Raw genomic sequence first — 19,012 nt, 5'->3', positions numbered from 1 at the left:
TATATTTAGTTTATTTAAGATATAATGATACAGTTTTTATACTGTGACAATCAGTACAATACCAGCAGGGATTCCAAATATATTCATAAGAACCCTCTATCATACTTTTGGCATAGAATGCACATTGGCATAACTGTATTCAGCTTACACCAATTGAGTTTTCCCTTGCGCTGACGAAATAGTCGAAAAAACAATTTTTTGGAATTTCAGTCATGCTATCAGCATTAATGTTCCATGCTCCTCTATTTTTGAGATCGGATCGTTTGCACACGTGATTAATCATTTGGCCGAACGTTGCAAACAGGACAAAACGCCACTGAAACCGGGCAAAGAATACTGTCAATTGGAAGAACCTAAGAGCTAGGTTAGTTTTAGCTTGTAGGTCACCCCTCTTTGGTTTCGTTTTTTAAATAAAAATATGCAAAAAAACACAGTAAAATGCAGAATAGGGCCCTCGGTACTGAACTCGGACCTTTCCCAGTTGTATGTGGAGTCGAGGAGATTACTTGACAACGGGGCGGACTACCTTCACCTAGACGTTATGGACGGTAACTTTGTTCCCAATCTTTCGTTCGGCCACCCCGTAGTTAAATGCCTCAGGAAAAAGATACCACACGCCTTTTTCGAGACGCATATGATGGTCCAAGAGCCACAAAAGGTAAAATGTGAAAGGCCACTATTATATGATATTTGTTAAGGTTTCTTGAAAAGTTACTTGTGTTACCAATCTGATCAAATATTATTCGTTTTAGACTAGTCAGCTCTAACGCATTTTAATTCAGGAAAAATTTTAAACCTAAAATTCAAATGCTGATTCAAGATAACCTAAGTAACTTTCAAAAACAAACCTTTAGGTTCAAATTTTCAGCCACAAATAATTATGTAGGTACAAGAAAATGTCATTAACAGGTACTAATAAATCGTCCCTATCAACTATTCTTTAAGCCAGTTTTGAATCATTAAATAAAGAATAGAGCAAATAAATTCACTGGCAGTCTCATGCAACTGTGAATTTGGATAAGTTGAAACACATCTGAACTGGCGTTCAAAACTTTTACGGTCATGTTTAAGTAAACATAGAGAAAATTTTTAATATATAGACACTTCGTGTGTAAGAGGAACCAAACATGAGACTAGTAACATAGTGATGCAGGGTTTTTTTGCTTAACTTATTAATTCATTGAAACTCTCACATTATGGCTACAATAAATCTTCAGAGGGCTGAAAATATCAATTAATAGCTACACTATAACATTTTTGACTTATTGCTTTTGGTCGATCTAAGGTCTCAAAGTCTAGAAAACTCATTTCGAATGCCGTCAGTTGATCAACTCAGTTTTACAGTGGTATGTAGTATAAGTGGCCTTCAACTATGAATTTGGCAACATTGATAACATTTCATTATGTTTACTTCATCCTTTTTGTTTGAAATTATTGCAGAAAGAATTGATAATTTAATGCTAAACACTTAATTAATGTTATAAAAATGTCACTATTAAGTAGATTATATAGTGAACATCAGCTCACCTCCTAATTGCAGGTATGTAGCATCTTTATTCATATTCTCTATTTTAAGATATCATAGCCTACCATATCTCAGCTTATTTTAAATTATTAATCAGTAAAATTGCATGAAGATATTTCTTACTTTTATTCTTTCCCCCTATTTGTCGAGCCTTGTAACTTTTTCTCGACAGGCCTCTTTATGTCTGCTTAATCCTATTTGCTTGCTGCTTGCATCTGCATGTTTGATATGTCTTAATCACACTCAGTACTGCTTCGGTTCACCAACAACCCACACAATTGAATTGTAGTCAATGCTGTAACCACCTATTAGTTGGGATCTTGGAATTTCATCAGTGAACATCAGGTAGGTCCACTCTATTTTCTTAAAGAAGGTTTTGTTTAGAAGTGAGTAAGATAGTTATACTTACTTTTTGAATGAATCTGAATAACTATCATTTTAATTGCTTATTTAATTACCCATCTATTTTTAGTCATTATAAACCTGACATGCAGGATGTTTCAAAAAGATTGTACCAAAAGTAACGAGGTTATAGGAGACATTGTGGAGAACAATTTTTGCGTTAAAACCCTTAGTCAAAAACGAGCTGTTTTGGCGCCAGAGTTATTTTTGTTCAAAAAACTTCCATATTTAACTGAAGTAAGAAAAAAAGTAAACACTTTTTTGTCTCATGATACAAGTTTATCAATTGCATTCCTAAGCTCAATATTATTGACTGTGCACCTGCACATTTTGTTCGTACCTTGCAGGATCATATAAACCAAGATTTTTATGGACGCTGGATCGGAAGAGGCAGATCTGTCGGGTAGCATGCGCAAAGTTCCGTTGGTATATAAGATTTTTCGTGTAGCATGACTTACACATTTTACAACGAGTGCTCAATTTAAATTCAAGAAACAAGTTTATATAACCACATTGGGGGGTTGTCATTTTGCACCTTTATTTTACGTTATTTTGAAGAAAAATAACTATATCGTGCTGTTAACGAGCATTACATTAATATTACGACGGAATATAAACGTCTCGTTTTTGAATAGAGGTTTTTATGCAAAAATTGTTCACTGCAATGTCCTGTGTACATTTTTAAATTATACAGGTTGTCAATTAAGTATGTAGCCAAACTTTAAGGGGTAAATCCTTGAAAAATTGTAAAGTAAAAATTTCATATTAACATGGGTCCGTAACCATACTCTAAAACGGAAGTACACAAAAATACATGCAAGAGTGGGAAAAAAGCTTATATTTCCCTAGCAAGAACATGAGAAAATTTGGTATTAACGGACTTTGATTATTGCCATCTGAGATTACTCTTCAATTAGGCATGGTATATAATTTTGCAGTGGATAGAACCTATGGCTGATGCAGGCGTCAGCCAGTACACTTTCCACATAGAACCAGTAATAAAAGACGTGCTTCCAATATGCCGTAAAGTACATGAGGCAGGTATGAAAGTCGGATTGGCTCTGAAACCCGGCACCGGAATTGAGGCTGTTAGACAATACATTGATCATGCCGATATGATTTTGATCATGACAGTGGAGCCAGGTAAATAAATAAATGGTGGGAAAAGAATCTGTTTAAATTTGCGATTAAATTCCATTTAAAAACTGGGATAAAGGTTTAAAAAAACATTTATAAATCACTTATGGTTAGAGGCAGCTAGAAATGTGTGAAAACCACAAACTTTAGCTTTTAGAAAAATTTCTATGGTAAAACTGGCACAAAAATAAAGTATTTTGCTCCTTTTTACTCAATGTTAATAAGATAGTATATCAGAAATGTTTCTGAACAATGCCTTAGATGCCCTCAAACCATCTAAAGATTAAGTATTTAGGTTTTGGCGGTCAAAAATTCATGCCGGACATGATGCCCAAGGTTCAATGGTTGAGGCACAACTATCCTCTGCTCGATATCGAAGTGGATGGTGGAGTAGGCTTAAATACAATTACTGCCTGCGCTGAAGTAAATAATTATCTTACAAAATTTAAATGTTCCTATGGGAAATATAACTTTCAGGCTGGTGCTAACATGATTGTGGCGGGGACCGCTATAACGGGAGCCTGCGACCAGCGGTTAGTAATGGCGAGTTTGCGGGAAACTGTCGAAAGCTCAATTCATAAATGCAATGTTTAAGTCTGCATGCATATGTGATAATACAACTATATTAATTAAATGGGCCGCAAAAGGACGCACGCCAGTGGTTTAATTTTTATTATTAATTTGCGAGTATCGAAGGCCCCTTGCGGTCCATTCCTTAGGTGAATTGTTAACGGTTAAGAATACTAGGTACACATACATACAAATCCTAACTGGCGGTAGGTAAATTGTTAACAATCATATTAAGATTGACTATATTATACAGAGTTAATTCAAATGGACAATTAGCGTTGTCATTTGAATTTAGGTTGTTCCCTACGTGTATACTTAAACGTTCGTTTTAAGAGTTGTTGTACAGGGTAACCCATAACATGGGCGTTTGTTATGTATTGTTTTTTCGGGTCTTTTTTAGACAATTTTTTCTTAAAGGGAGAATATCATTGCTTGTTGCCACATCAAGCGAATTAAAGCAGAAATGTAGCTTTGCGGGTTTTTCATTCTGTCTGCATTCGTTTCTGCGCTGATTTTTACCGGATTAAGATACATTTCCTTGAAGTAAATTAGGAGCGAAGTGGACACACGTGTTATCAATTTACACCGCATTTATAAGCGTTTTTCAATATGTAAGCGTTACGTTACGAACTCTTCTACATTCTATTTTTTATATGTTGACTTTTAGATTTGTTACGGAGTGGTCAAATATTACATGTAATATATTTGCAATAATTGAATAAATTATAAGGGGATTAAGTTGCTGCGTTTTGGTGGTTTTTTTCCTTGATGTTTTTATTCCCTTTTAGTACGCCTCAGTCCATTAATCAAGTATTGATGGATCCCGTTACCCAATAGTTACCCTTGTAAGTTTGACTTTGATTTCATAAATCTTCCGATTCCCATCTCGTACGTCCCGGTTCGATAATTAATTGAATTGCAAATAATCGAAGAATCTAGAGGAACTCTTAAAGGCATTGGGGTATCATCCAAGATTTTAGCCTATTTAGGGAGTTTTCTGATATTTTTACAATTGAAAAAGGTAATTACGCCACTACTTCTATGCATGAAATAGTAGTTATTTTATGATAGCTTAAAAGCCACCGGAAAAAAAACACTTTTTTGCTTTCAGCAAGAACCTTTATTGTACAGGGTATTTCAATTAATCTGAGTCAAATCTACTTAAATCATCGCCATTTTCTTGTTTTTTTAGCTCGTTTTGTGCGGGTCCGACGTCCGCTACCAAATCCAAGACATCGCCACTCTTTTCCTGCAACATTTTGCTTTTAAACTCAGGATTTAGCTTAGGTCTCAAGGCCGTTAAAGTAATGAGTATGGCCTCTTCAGTCCTAATGGTTTTTGACCCCTAAAAATCCCAGGATTTACGTTTTTATAAAAACCATATCAGCAAAAAATACTTGTTCAGGAATAGTATTTAAATAGCTGTCAAAGAGTAAACTCGGGTCATCAACATTAAGAACAGAATCGTTCTCTAGAGCTGCTTCCAATCCGTGTAAACCACCGAAAACTACGAGTAAATGTTTGTATTTGGGGCACGTGAATTCGTCCACTGAAGCACCCTTGTCTGAAGTTCCAATAGTTAGATCGTACCTATATTTCAATAATACAGGCTCTACTTGTGATAACAATTGTTCCAGGAAACTTAAAGGACTTACCCCTCTTTATAGGGGCAATGTGAAAAAACTTTACTTAGTGAATTAGCTATTCTCACACTATAACCCCAGTAAATGCCAGTTTCGCTTCTGGGCAAGCTAGGTGAGACCACAATTCCTTTAAGCTTCTTTGACTTTTGATCTTGAGGAAGCAATTTAATTGTGCAACGAATGCCTTTAAAAAATACATTTTGTTTAATATCTTAATACCAATTTTTTTAATACTAATTACCTGGTACTAGAACTTTATCAACCCTGACTTGCTTCAGTAAGCCAGCATTTACAATTGAACCTTTACCAGCTTTCACTGGCATATCTAAAACCACTCCTTCCCTAGCAAAAAAAAATTAATAACTATGCATGCTATACTGGACTGCCTTAAAATGAACAATGTCAGTGTAAACTGTCAGTGCTGCCAAATTTGTGCATTTATAGATAATGATAGTTGAAGACGTAACCATTTTGAATTTTAATAAGATTCCAAAATGGCTACTTCCATCAATGATACTGCACCCAATGTGAGACAAAACTATGTACTTTTTCTATTGTCATTAACTAACATACAAAATTTTAATTTGCTATTTTGTCAAACTTTAACATTTACCATGACATTTGAAGTGCTATTTTGACTGAGTGTTACTGATGTTTTTCGTTTATTTTAAGAATTGCCTTGTAAGAAAATTCTATCTCTGCTTACCTGAAAACAAATTTGTCTCTCAAACTCAAGTGGTGAGGAGAATTAAGTGGATTAACTAAACCACAATACTGCAGGTCTTTGTGAATGGGGAAGAAGTGTTTCCGCAAATACTGCGGACACTCCAAGTATTGCAAAATTCTGCCCAGTTGCACGCACGAATGTCTCGATTCTGTTGTACCATCGCCAAGATCAAAACGCGACTTCTTGGCACTTGCCTCATCCGCGTAGTCGTCAAACACTACGATTTCGTCTGCCTGAGTTTAATAAATATGTAAATTCATTTTTACCCTTCATACTGCATGTATTGCAAAATGAAAGAAAAACACTTTATTTCAATAGTGTTTCAGGTAGACAACCTTCTAGAAAACTTGTAATTTTGGCAACAAAATAAAGAGAAAGTATGAAAAATGTGTCTTTGAACACACTGCATAGGACAAATCAATTTCTGTGCACTCTTTTCAATAAACTCATGTTTTAATGATAACATGTATCCAAAATTGTGCTGAACATGTTGTAAAACTTCGTATAAGAAAAAAATTTGATCTAAAAGGATTCTCCAAAAATTGTATCAGAAATTTACTGTGAGGCACTTTGTACAAAGTCTTACTTGGAAAATGCATGCCGCTCGTGCTATCTGTCCAGCCAAATATGTGCGCAGCTCAGCGGATTGTGCGTTTTCCAAAATCGAACCTGGTACTGCTATCGATAGAGTGGATATGAATTTGGGTTGCATAGAGGTCACCCTCAAGGAGGCTTGTTCAGCCTTTTCATTTTGCGTCCTTTGTTTTTCCAATTTTTTCTCTAAGTTAATTTCCTTCCACTTCCTCCGTTCCTCCTTTCTAGATTTGTTTATCTCGCTCCACGTTCTCTTCTTATTGGGTTCTGCCTTTGAATCTCCCTCCATGGTTTGATTATGAAATAAATCGATTGAGGTTTATATGGATACGTTTATTATTAAAAAAGGGTGTCACAATGATATAGTAAATTACTTTTCAGGGTTTAGTCTAGTGATGAAGTAGGTGCAAATTAAGAAATTATAAAATTTTGTATCAGTAAATAAAAATTCTAACCTAACATATATAATGGCGGCATCTATACATTTTCCCCTAAACTAAACATAAACTCAAACCGCTTCTCCGCTGTGACGTCATCTAGCATAAGAAACTGAACTAAATAAATAATGCATCATACTTAAAATATAAATAACATTATACCAAGCCATTAAACTGTCCATTCACTATTTCATCACTGTATCAAATGTAACCTTTTTTGAAATTACCGCTCGCAGGGTTACAAGCAAAGGACAGTGTGCACTATAAGGTAAGCGGTGTCCCTTTCTACATTTGATGATGTCACGAGCTCTAGATTTTCAACTAGTTTAAACTAGGGCATTCACCAACCTCTGAAGGAAAATACTACAAGAGGGAAGCCAAAAGGAAGCCAAATGGATTTATGAAATTCTATTTTATTTATATATAAAAAAAAACAGTCCCTACTGAAATATCCATACTACATGAGTAAACCGAAGGTGCAAGGAAACATTTGCAGTAAAACAACGTTAAAAATGCCAAAGGCACTATTACGACCAACACAGTGGCATCAGAAACGAAAATAAAGACAACCTACCACACATTTCTGTAGTATTCCTGCAAAAATATAACAGAAAAGTCAAATTAAATCACGTGATTATACGCAGTTCTGAATCTGGATAGCAAAACGTTCCATAAGTATGACGTCAAAGTGGTTTAAACAACACAGTCCAGCCATGTGAGGTCTCACCAATCATACGTGACTTTGACGTCACTTTCGATACATGTTCTACTTTGCAGATACAATCATTTTTGTGAGAGCCAATCCTGGTCCTTTGTCCCAGGATTGAATCTACTCTGAAATGATGAATTTCTGGTTACAGTAATTGTCGTTCCTGACAAGGCTGTATATATATATATATTTATATATATATATACAGTACATCCCAGCGAACGAGGAGTATGAAGGAGTGTCTGTTTCTGCGCATCTCGATTCATGGTATACAAAATCCGAAAAAATGTGATTGAGATCATTTGCGGCCGGAGTCGTCAACGTTGTAGAGCTCCGCCTGGCCATCGCATCAAGCGAGCAGTACCGCAAATGATCTCCATCACGTTTTAGTGGGATTTTGTAAACAATGAATCGAGATGCGCAGAAATAGACACTCCTTCATATGCTTAGTTCGCTAGGATGTACTCTATATGTATGACTATGTATTACGTTTTATAAGTAGGTACATTTGTGGTAAAAAAATCTATAAGATAAAAATTATTAAATATATACAAATTGACGTCATGCGAAACTTAAATCTACACAATCAGAAGATTCGGCAATAAATAAAATGGACGGAAAAAAAATACGAACTTGTACTACTTAGGCCTTCAAAACCGAAATCATATTAGATCCTGTTTAATAAAACTTCTCGTTAATTTTGGAAAATTAAGAAAATATAGATAAAATCCATTGTTCTTCGACAGAAAATATGAGTTGGATACTAATTACTCACATAATATTTTATTTGCTTTTTGTTACTCACATAATAATTTGACATTTCCACAACGTTTCGATTCTGGAAAAAAAGTTTGTATACGCATGTGTTTATTGGTAACTAAAATTATTGATGAGGATGCTGACCAATGTAATTGAATCCAAGAAAACTACATAGTATTAAATTATAACCTCAAAAATGGCAATATATTGTATCAAATTTAACGTCAGATTTACTGGTTCTGCTCACTTCACACTTTGTCAGTTAGAAAACGCATTCATTTTTATTAGTTCCCCCAATCTCTAATGAAACGCATATCATGTCAAAGACAAGGCAGGTCTGCGATATATTTTCCGTTTTTAGGTCCATCTATTTTCAGATTAATCAGTAAATTAAGTCGAAGCATGTGGGCGAAAGTGACAGGTCATAAGACACTTCAAAAAGTGATATTTTCACATAAATGACAGTGACAATGTTGACAATTGTAACAATGATATTACTATTTCTCGTGTCGAAACGTTGTGATACTTACTACCACCCTCACGACTCAATTCCCAAATCCAGCCGAAACAACCAATTTGAGGGTTACTAAATGAACCACTCCTTTCGTTTCTGCACGTGATGGCCAGTGGTGCCGTGCACCACTGCCTCGTCCGGATCCTGCGCCATGTCGGCGCCTGCGTCCTCCTGGGTTAAGTACTCGCCTTTGTGACGATGAATGTACCGCCCGATTACAATGCATAAAATTACGAAGGCCAGGAAAACAATCGCTAGAACACCTGAGAAAAGAAAAAGGAATTTCTTTCAATTTAAATACAGTTTTTGATCTTTTTGGTTCAAATTATCAATTTAATAATTTTTAGTGGTGCTAAAATTTTAAGAAAAATTTGGCAACTGGTCGCTTGTAAGATTTCATTGTAGGTCAAGCGTTTAACAGATGTTGCAATGAACCTTAGTAAAAGATTATTCACAATTTCATAAAACAGTTCGAAAAAACTATGAAATTATAAGTTTTTTTTTTTTTACTTACTGCCTAGAATAGCCGAATCGGTTTGATTGTAGGCCCGCCTCACTTTGTCCTCATCTACAATGGGAGGAGGTCTAGTTTCCATAATATCCGGAGGATGAGTGACAGGCTCTACACCGCAGAAGTCCTCATTAAGCGGATCTGCAACCGCACATTTACTATAATGTAAATATAACGGTTTATTGACAATTCTTTGTACCTCCGAGAACTTTGACGTTTCCAGGCCCACTCTGCTGGAACAGCAACTTAAGCGGATAAATATCGTCGAATTCCACTCTAGATACGCATCCAATGAAACCTTCCGACATGCTCTCATTCTTCCCGATGTACATGTATTGTATGTTGTTAAACTGTGCGTCTGCGGATTCTTTAATGTTGAACTTGAACTCTTTGGGTTCATAGTTGTCCACTTTAATCACTAGAGTTGATCCGCCGTCCTTCCTCGTCAATCTACGACGTATGCAAATTATCCCACAACCAAGGAAACAACAAAATCTTACAGTAAATCATGATACTGTCCGAGCCCGAAATGCTTGTCCGGATAAATAACCTCTTGTCGCTCGAAACCAAAGTCGAAGACCACCCTCAAGTGCCCAGAATTCGACACCATGATGGTCAGGTACTCCATCGTTAAGTTTGAGAAAAACCCGAGCAAAAACCCTTTGGGATTGGTAGTGGTGAATCCTACCCGAATATGCTCGGAAATTGTGGACCTCCAAGACCCGTCGAAAATGTATTTTACTGCAGAATTGGCTTTCATGTTAACTCCGATCTCGTCTGCACATATCGGACCCTGCAAAGTCAAGTGAACGTAAATATTTCGTGCCAAGTAGAAATAATTATTTTCACATCAAATAATTAAGCATTATTAGGACACTCTAGAATACAATCCCTGGTAGAAATCGAGACAAAACTGCAATGTGACTTTAATATGAGGAAATCAATCACCTTAAATGCTGTCCACCTGCAATCGCACACGTATCCTTCATATCTTTCATGGCAAGTTCCATTATTTAAACATGGATTGCTGTTGCATTTACCCACACATCCCTCGGAGATCCCGTAGAGCGCTTTGCGCGCATATTCTTTCAGATTTACGTGTTTGCCGTTAATAAGCAAAGCGCGCATGCAGCCAGTGAATCCGTCCCTGTAATCTGTAGAGGCGCCGATGACTAACGCCGAAGTTAAGTGGATCGCTCTTACGGGACCCGGTGGTTCCCGTACCTGCGCTTTTTGACTACCATCTACTACGATCATAGCTTCTTTCCTGTTTCGTTCCACAGAAACTGAAACGCCGAAAAAAAGTTACAAATAGATATTGCACTTTGAACTAAGAACACGAATAACTCAACAGTAGGGAAGTATTCAAACACTGCAATTTTAAATTTATAATCGGTCACCTGTATGCCATTGGTCATCCGACAATTTATAAGACACCTCAGCGATAACTGCGATTGGGCCCGAACCCGCCTGATACTGGAACTGCAACTGATTCCCGTTCACTATGGTCAGTTTAATGTAGTCGATCGGACCTTTCGCGTGGAAAAGTACCGCGTTTTCGGTAGCCGTTCTGCAAACATTTAAAGGTAGTAAATTATTCAGCAGTAATCTCAGCTGTTAGCTCTGCTGAATTCAGCCAAAGTCAATGATATCTGTATTTTTGTATCTCTGATTTTGAAAGAATTTCTTCAAAACAATTCTTGACGAACCTGAATTCGAAGTAAATATCTCCGTTGTGGCCCATATCGAATTGTGGAATGTCGATGGTTGCGTCCGCTATCCGGAAAGTGACTACGTTGTCAAATAAATCGTCTCCGCGACAAATCAATGGCCCCAAGGTATATCTAGCTTCTCTCTCATCCAAAGCACTGCCTGTGTCACCGAATCGAAGCTGCTTCACCGGAAGATCGTCTTTCTCGCTCAAGTCACCTAAATAGTCAATAAATCGGCAGAACCGAGAATAAATGAACAAAACACACCAGCATCGACGAGCCAATAATTGGCATCTCCGTCGCAGTTGCACCACTTCGTGCGATCATTACAGCTTCCCATCACACCACACTCACACTTTCGGGACCCGGGTAGGCCCCCTCCCCAGTAGTCCATCTTCTGATTCTTGCGGGATACCCACCAGGAGAATGGCTGGAATCGCTGCTCCTCCGAGGGCGAGTTGAACAATCGCGCCTGCTTGCAGGCGTACTGAATATGTTGTGTGCAAGTAGTAGAACTAAAATCAAAACTCTCATTGCCCCTTTCTTATTTTCACTATACGCGAAATACTGACCGGTTAAGGAGAGCAACGATTTGATCATCGTTTGCTTCATACTGGATGTCTTGCACGAAGCTCCCGGGATCCTGAAAACCGTCCACGGGGGTAGTGGCTTCGTTGCCATGGTGAACTATCGTTGAAACGGTGCCGTCGGCCCCGAATTGACAGGTAACTGGGAACGGGGCAAGAGGACCACTACCGTCTACATCAATCTGGAAAAATAAGATATAGAAATTTGACAATGTGTCCGCTGTTAATTGTCATTAATTATTCAAAATGTATTTTTTCATTTAATATTTCATCAAATTCTACTAGACATAACGTCTTTTTGACAAAAACAACGTAAGTTTCTTAATGCTTTGTGGGATTACTATACTCACTTTAATTTCGGCCTTTTGGCCGACCGCCTGCACGTTCTTGTACGCCTGACACGATAAAGGGTTAATGGTGGTGTGGCACACGGCGCCGCCGTATCCGGTGTTTTTGCAATCACAAAAGAATTCAAGGGCGTTCTGTTTGCAAACGCCACCATGCTGGCAGGGGTTGGGGTAACATCTAGTCAAATAGATTACAGTTGAAGAAAAGTTAATCGAGGCCAGAACGTGTGTAGGAAAATAATAGACCCGGGAAATGGCAAAATACGCATACACTATTGAAAATTTTTATTTGTGTGCCCAAATCAGTATTTTTTGGTGTACCTGCCATCTGTGATATGTTTACCACACCTTCTTTTCTAATCATTTTCCAAATTTCCCTTATCACCTTTAGGACTTACCTATCGGTCATTCTGCAGGCATCAAAGATAATGTGTTCCCCGTAGAAGTACTGTTGATCCTTTTTCCAATCAGTGGGCAGTTCGCTCGTGCCGTCAATCCGTATATTCTTCATGCATCCAACAAAACCTGCGAAAACAACCATTTGCACCCCTTCAATAATCAAAATTTAAAGCTCATGCCTGGGAAAACGGTGTTAGCATAACTCAACGTGAAACTGACACCGCCTGCGAAGTAATATACTCCACCAGTGACAATTTTCAACAGCCTCGTGGTTTTCATGGGTCTGTAGTCCACGGTAAAGGTTACATCGTTAGTCCGGATTGTGAGTACCACCACGTGCCACCTCCCGTCGTTGAAAGTCTCCTCGTAGTTGTCGAAAACAACCCTCGGGTTATTCGGAGTGATTAATTCAACCTTCAACTTGCCCTGGTCTATGTACACCTGAAAATGTTCTCCGTTTGACAAAGAGATTTGAAAATAGGATGTTTAAGCATACAGCCACGTGTCCTGAAGATGAGAATGCATGATACATCATAAGACCGTTGCTTTCGTAAGTCCTAAAGTGAAAAGAGGCGTCCATCGAGGTCATCCCTTCATATCCTTTGAGTTTGGCGTGGGCCTTAGAACTAGTGAATGTTACCGGTACTATTGGAGGTTCCTATAATACAAGCTGATTATGAAATGAAGTTGCACAGTGTGATCACACATGCAACGAAATTGAGGCAATCCGGGACAAAAAATTGCTGCAACTTGAGTGCTGGGATAAATAGCATCATATATCAGATTGTTAAGAAACTAAATGGCGTTTGAACGTCATTTGGAAAAACGAAAACGTTATCACACTAGAAAATTCTACATACCGGACATGTATAGAGAACATTAGACTTCTCATATTTATACGATTCTCCATACTCGAAAGCATCTTTAACATCTTCGATCACATTGCTAGAGTTCAAATATAGATTTTCTATGCATCCGGTGTAGTTCTGGACCACCACTAAACCCTCTTGAATGTTGGGAACTCCTCCGATAAAGAACTGAAAAATTACTTTAAACTTGCGGGTCGGAAACTAAAAAAAAAAACGAAGTACGTCTCTGTTCAAATTCAGTCGATTGAAATCGCCTTTGATACGCTCCTGCACAACTACTCTGTCCACGGAGAAGAGGATATCTCTTCTGTTGCGGGAAATAACTACGTCATGCCAGATGTTGTCGTCCAATAAACTGCCCACGCTCAAACTTGTCACAGTTTTTGATCCCAAGTCGATGTTGAGTAGCATGCGATTCTCGCGCAGCTGCAAAGCGATATAATCACCCTGCGTACCCCTGCTGTACAACAAAACTCCACTCGCAGTGGCCGTTTTGAACCGGAATTTGATAGTTTCTCGCAATGCGGCAATGGGGTCTCTGAGCAGATCAATTTTTAGGAGCGAGGTACCGTTGAAGTACATATCACGCGCATCTACAAGTTCGACAATAATATCGGTTCTTATATCTGTCAACTACACCAACATACAAGCTTAGTGCTCAAGTTTAACTTGACAACCTGGACATTTGTTGTATGCATTATTTGTCTTAAACGTAGCTTCTAATGGCATTAAGCTTATGTTGACATTGTGCAATTGACAGTAAGCGGTGACAAATGCCTACTGTATTCGCAGCCGAACAGCTCCACTCTCATGGAAATACGATCACGCCATCTCGTGGGATTGAGGCGGATCCACTGAGCGATTATGGGCACCTCAAACTCGTTCTTGTGCACGGTATCACCGTCCACGTTACCGCGGAACATCTAATACATCAAAAATATCTTCAATTTAGGTGTAAAAATTGGCATTGCCGAGCTTATTCTATTGACAGTCATATGCAGACCGCTGTTAAAATGTCTGATGATGCCTATATATGATTTTTTTAAATGTATTTTTAGCATTTTTTCGAAGATCTAATATTCAGAAAAGATAGTGAAGTATCTTATTCCGTACATCCTGCATCTACTTTGATAAAACTGGAGCTTAAATTAAAAGACAGTATGTTAGTCGAGTTAAAAAGTGTGCGTAGGAGAAAATTAGTGTAAACTGCCAATAAAAAGCTCGCAATCAAACTGTTATTGTATCAATTCCAAGCAATTACCCTACATCAGACCAATTCTTCCTATAAGCAAACCCCTAATAACCACCTCTATCTGTCCCTGTCCATCGTGGATTGCCCTCCACCCATCATTGCCATTATCCGAATACTCGACGATGTACTCGGTGACATATTCATCGGTCATTTTTCGTCCTTGGGTAGCAATCGAACGCACTTCGAACCGGCCGCCCAAGTCGACCACCAACTTCTCAAAGTACGTGCTCTCCTTCGGAGTCCACGCCGAGCCACCTGTTTTAAAGGGGTTAGAAGGAGGTGAAAAGTTAGTGGTTAAAAGAAGGAAAGGTACAGAATTAGTGACAATCTACCACACTAAAAGCTGAGTTATATACAAGCGTTTAAGCGACACAACCAATAGGATTATTTGCTTCATTTTTCCGCACTCCTCCGAAGCACATAGTGGCAGTTGTGGAGAGGTTTTACCTACCCGAATGTCGCCCTCGGATTCCCGGTAAAAGGCGTAATCTTGACCGTTGGTACCGTAACTGATTTGGTACTCCATGACGTACTCGTTGCTGAACGGTCTGCCCCGAATCCAGATTCGAGTCACGTTCATTACTTGACCCAGGTCGATAATGAGATACTGCGCAAAATCATTGTCTTTGGCGCTCCACGCACTGCTACCTTTTGATGGAAAGGAGCAAATATTATATCTTGGACTTTGACCTTATGTATCCTTTAATTACTGTTGTTGAATCGATGATTTTTCAAGCGTGGCAACGAAAAATTTCAATAGAGAAAAATAAATTTTACTAAGGGCACATAAACATGCAAGTCTGATTGAAACTAAAGACACAAAGCATGCAGTGTCATTCCGGAACGGGTACACACGGATCAATACTGGAAATATTGAAACAACGACCTATTTCTACATTTTTGTTTACTAAAAGATATATTCCAAACCGCCGAATTATTTTAAAAACAACTCATATTTGAACCACCCTATACAATATACTCAGCAAAACGTGGGCAAAGTTTGATAGTTCGAATTTAATATACTTTTATACACATTACCACCCTTTACAAAGTGGTCCAATTTGGATTATATTGATAGAAAAAGATAAGTTATTTCTCAGTATACTAAGCCTCTCCAATCTATGGAATATGATAGTTTTTGAAACGTTACGTCAGACCTTTGCCACCCTGTATAATAATTCCCGAAGTTTCAAGCTTTCATACACTTCATACAATTTTGTTTAACTGAAATAATAATGAAGAAACTCAAATAAGAAAAGTTACACAGGTCTTTCAGGCTTTTTAAAATATTCCAAACAGTAACCCTCATCAGGAGGCAGTAGAGGTTTGGCGTTCTGCATCAACCCTCCAAAGTTAAGTTCTCTGAATCGAACGTCTGCTACCTTCTTGTTGGTAGCTACAGCCACACAGTGGTCCTCATCTAATAGAGTTTCATTAAAATGCCACTCTATCATTTTCCGTCCACTAACAAACAATTTAGTATCTTGCACCGACTTATTCACTGATAATGGTGACGCAAGTTGAAAACTAATTTCGTTCAGCTTCACAGTTATCCCCAACCCTATAGCTTTGGTGTAGCTTTCCTTCAAGGCCCAGAGCCGGCAAAAGGTCTTCAGTTGGTCTGTGGAATCGTAGATCTGTCTCCATTCGATATTGGAAAAATTCCGATCCATGATTCTAAAGAACTCAGATAGAGCTTTTCCTCCAGTATACTCCAACTTCATCACATCAATCCCCAACAGCACATCACTGTTCACCTCTCCAGCGAGCACTGTATAATCCCCCTGGTGAGACACGTTAAAATTAATCGACTCAGTAAGACTGAGAAGAGGCCGCCCTCTTTCATCTCGAATAAAAGTCAAAGTTTCATAGTTTTTTTCACAACTTTCTGACGCAAATTTCCGCATCATTAGTCTGCCAATCAATGAGGACTTAAAGTCTTTGGTGAACACAAACCTACCAAGTCTCAGTTTTTCTTCGGGCTGAATGCACGAAGTGGCGAGCAGCAGCTCTGGGTAAGTTGGAGACCACTTGGACAGGTTAAAGCACCAGCGCACGCTCGATTGAGACATTATTGACAAAGAAGTTACAAAGGTCGATTCAGAGAACCTGGCAAAGAAAATATGACTTGAGATGAGTGTTTTCTTTCTTGTGACGTGTGAGTGACTATTTAGGAGGGAGATGAAATGATTTTTGAGTAAATAATATACATTTTATACTGGTATTTTTGGGGTATGGAACATCTTTTAATAAACAAATTCTACTTGCATATAGAAATAGAAATCTGTAGTGCCTACAAATACTTATATTATGGCAAAAAAATACATTTATTTCATACAAAATGGTCACTATAATGGGTTTCATAAAAATGAGAATTATTTAGTAATTTTTCTCTGGCATGGCATATGGCCACTAAGAACCAACATTGTCAATGAAATGAAAGAAAAATAAGTTATTGACAATGACCCATGGCAAACATAATATAATTATTTACAACTGTTAGTAATGGGACTAATACATGACAGGTACTTGAAGATCATGATAGAACTAAAACTCAAAACGACACTAGGAGCAATGTTTGACACATTTACATCCAGTTTTTAACAACAAAGATCCTGAGGAGATCACATACACACATAAACAATTACTGTTCAATTTTAATTGTTCTCCCATTTGGTAGAATCTTCAAAGTTGCTTTTAATGCACACATAAACCCATATCTAGAAAAGAATAAACTCTTAATACTCAACAGTTTCATATTTGCAAAATTAGTTCACATTGTATGTAAACATGTTGATTGTGTATTACATGAAAAAATATTCAGTCAGAAAATTGAAGTCATACATTAAGACACAAAGTTACCCAACTACAGTTTTGTCTATGTATGGTCTTTGCCTAAAAGTACCTACACCAGCACTGCCTGGAGTGACAGTAGGCATGTAATGTAGATTTATGAATATCACTACTGCAAAACTCTCAAAAAATATTGCATTTAAAAAAGTGCCTCTTTGCCATTGCTTACAAATGCAAACTTCAAATGTGGGGCCCATTAAATTGAGGAAAACTAGTATTATTATTTCAACATCAATAAAATATAGCTCATGTACAACAAGTAATAAGTGTTTTACCACTGATTATTTATTGTACATCATTCTTCATTAACTCTTAAAACCACAATATTATCAATTGAGATGGACTGCCTAGTCTACTAATTTTGAATATTAATTAACCTAAACAACAGTGGTGTACCTTGTTCATTACAAATCACTATTCAATATTTGCCAAAAACATATTTTTGAAATTATAGTTTTATATTAAAATAGTTCATGTGTCATCATTATAGGTACACAGGATGTTACAAATAAGGATGTATAGGGATCTTCTAAATCACAGGGAATGTAAGTTCCATTTGTATTTAAAAAAACTTTAGTACAATTAAGTAAGGAACACATGCATTTTTTATGGAGTTGACAATCACTTAATATTGATTGTAATACATTCAAACATCTTTTATCAAATGGCTGAACCTCATCAAAGATATTTTAATGATATCATAAAAGTTAGATTATTTGCAAGACTATAAGATGTATGTGATGCATAGCCACATCCATTTACATCTTATTAAACTTCACGTTATATACCTAATATATGAATAATTATTATATTTGATGTTGATCTCGTCAGACCCCATGTAGTTGATCATTTAATGTATGAAATAGATGCAAAAAGTAACCATTATATTGAATAATGAAGAAAATTTGTAATAGTGCCTGTTATGTATTAACTTACCATACAAAACAGCATTGCTGGGGCCCCGGTCACTCATAGAAGATGTAGCATCCAGTTTGGCCTTTTCAAGTAAAGGCACATTGCAGTCATATTCAGTATAGTAAGCACCTGAAAAAGGTTTTTGTTAGTCATAGCTTAACAGGGTAATTAAGAAAAATTTGAAGAAACTGTTTAGGAGAGTATGAATTTGAAGGCGTATTCCCGTAAGAGAACATTGATGTTGTAATAATCCTATTTTGTGGTAGACTCCAGTTATTTGTATTTTTAATTAAAGGGAATTATTTTCTCTTACCTTGAGCCCATAATTTAGTCCCAATTAATAAAAATAAACATATTTCTAATAAAAACATCGCGAGGACATAATCCTACAGAAGCCAAGAACACAAATGTCTCAAATTGAAAATTGAAACCGTGACTGACATTAACATTGACAGACGCTAAAAACCGTTTAAACACTGTCCGCTTTGACAAATGTCACGTATGTTATATAATTTTTTATGCATATTTCATAAGTTAGGTAAGAGATGAA

At 37.3% G+C, this 19,012-nt stretch overlaps 4 protein-coding genes across 5 annotated transcripts; 1 reads left to right on the top strand and 3 right to left on the bottom strand.

Moving 5' to 3' along the window:
• The first annotated feature begins 331 nt into the window (after positions 1-331).
• On the top strand, positions 332-4,372 carry Rpe (Ribulose-5-phosphate-3-epimerase). Its single transcript, XM_066293449.1, has 4 exons — positions 332-658; positions 2,866-3,070; positions 3,360-3,487; positions 3,542-4,372. Exons 1-4 carry the CDS (start codon positions 419-421, stop codon positions 3,656-3,658), a joined length of 690 nt encoding a protein of 229 aa, XP_066149546.1. The 5' UTR covers positions 332-418; the 3' UTR covers positions 3,659-4,372.
• A 359-nt stretch (positions 4,373-4,731) lies between these two features.
• LOC136345459 (putative methyltransferase C9orf114 homolog) lies at positions 4,732-6,887 on the bottom strand. The gene is made up of 6 exons (XM_066293788.1): positions 6,591-6,887; positions 5,984-6,237; positions 5,519-5,619; positions 5,290-5,461; positions 5,032-5,224; positions 4,732-4,979 (listed from the first exon to the last, which is right to left on the bottom strand). Exons 1-6 carry the CDS (start codon positions 6,885-6,887, stop codon positions 4,776-4,778), a joined length of 1,221 nt encoding a protein of 406 aa, XP_066149885.1. The 3' UTR covers positions 4,732-4,775.
• Positions 6,888-7,428: 541 nt separating this feature from the next.
• Positions 7,429-18,919, bottom strand: Nrx-IV (neurexin-4). 2 transcript variants are annotated; one of them, XM_066293787.1, is made up of 19 exons: positions 18,776-18,919; positions 18,484-18,591; positions 15,146-15,342; positions 14,224-14,365; positions 13,665-14,035; positions 13,434-13,610; positions 13,070-13,231; positions 12,753-13,014; positions 12,573-12,699; positions 12,178-12,352; positions 11,813-12,009; positions 11,508-11,755; positions 11,238-11,457; positions 10,929-11,098; positions 10,477-10,814; positions 10,029-10,321; positions 9,728-9,978; positions 9,532-9,669; positions 7,429-9,280 (listed from the first exon to the last, which is right to left on the bottom strand). In XM_066293787.1, the coding sequence occupies exons 1-19, from the start codon at positions 18,831-18,833 to the stop codon at positions 9,090-9,092; spliced, it is 3,825 nt and encodes a 1,274-aa protein (XP_066149884.1). In that variant the 5' UTR covers positions 18,834-18,919; the 3' UTR covers positions 7,429-9,089. The 2 variants fall into 2 exon arrangements, with proteins under 2 accessions (XP_066149884.1, XP_066149883.1); XM_066293786.1 differs by lacking the exon at positions 15,146-15,342 and adding an exon at positions 14,750-14,949.
• LOC136345460 (L-aminoadipate-semialdehyde dehydrogenase-phosphopantetheinyl transferase) lies at positions 15,582-18,591 on the bottom strand. Its single transcript, XM_066293789.1, has 2 exons — positions 18,484-18,591; positions 15,582-16,803 (listed from the first exon to the last, which is right to left on the bottom strand). The coding sequence occupies exon 2, from the start codon at positions 16,764-16,766 to the stop codon at positions 15,954-15,956; it is 813 nt and encodes a 270-aa protein (XP_066149886.1). The 5' UTR covers positions 16,767-16,803; positions 18,484-18,591; the 3' UTR covers positions 15,582-15,953.
• Positions 18,920-19,012: the final 93 nt, after the last annotated feature.

The sequence above is a fragment of the Euwallacea fornicatus genome, chromosome 19, assembly GCF_040115645.1.
Source record: "Euwallacea fornicatus isolate EFF26 chromosome 19, ASM4011564v1, whole genome shotgun sequence".
Classification (NCBI taxonomy): domain Eukaryota; kingdom Metazoa; phylum Arthropoda; class Insecta; order Coleoptera; family Curculionidae; genus Euwallacea; species Euwallacea fornicatus.
The sequence above is the reverse complement of the archived record's forward strand: the minus strand, read 5'-3'. Positions and strand labels throughout refer to the sequence as shown.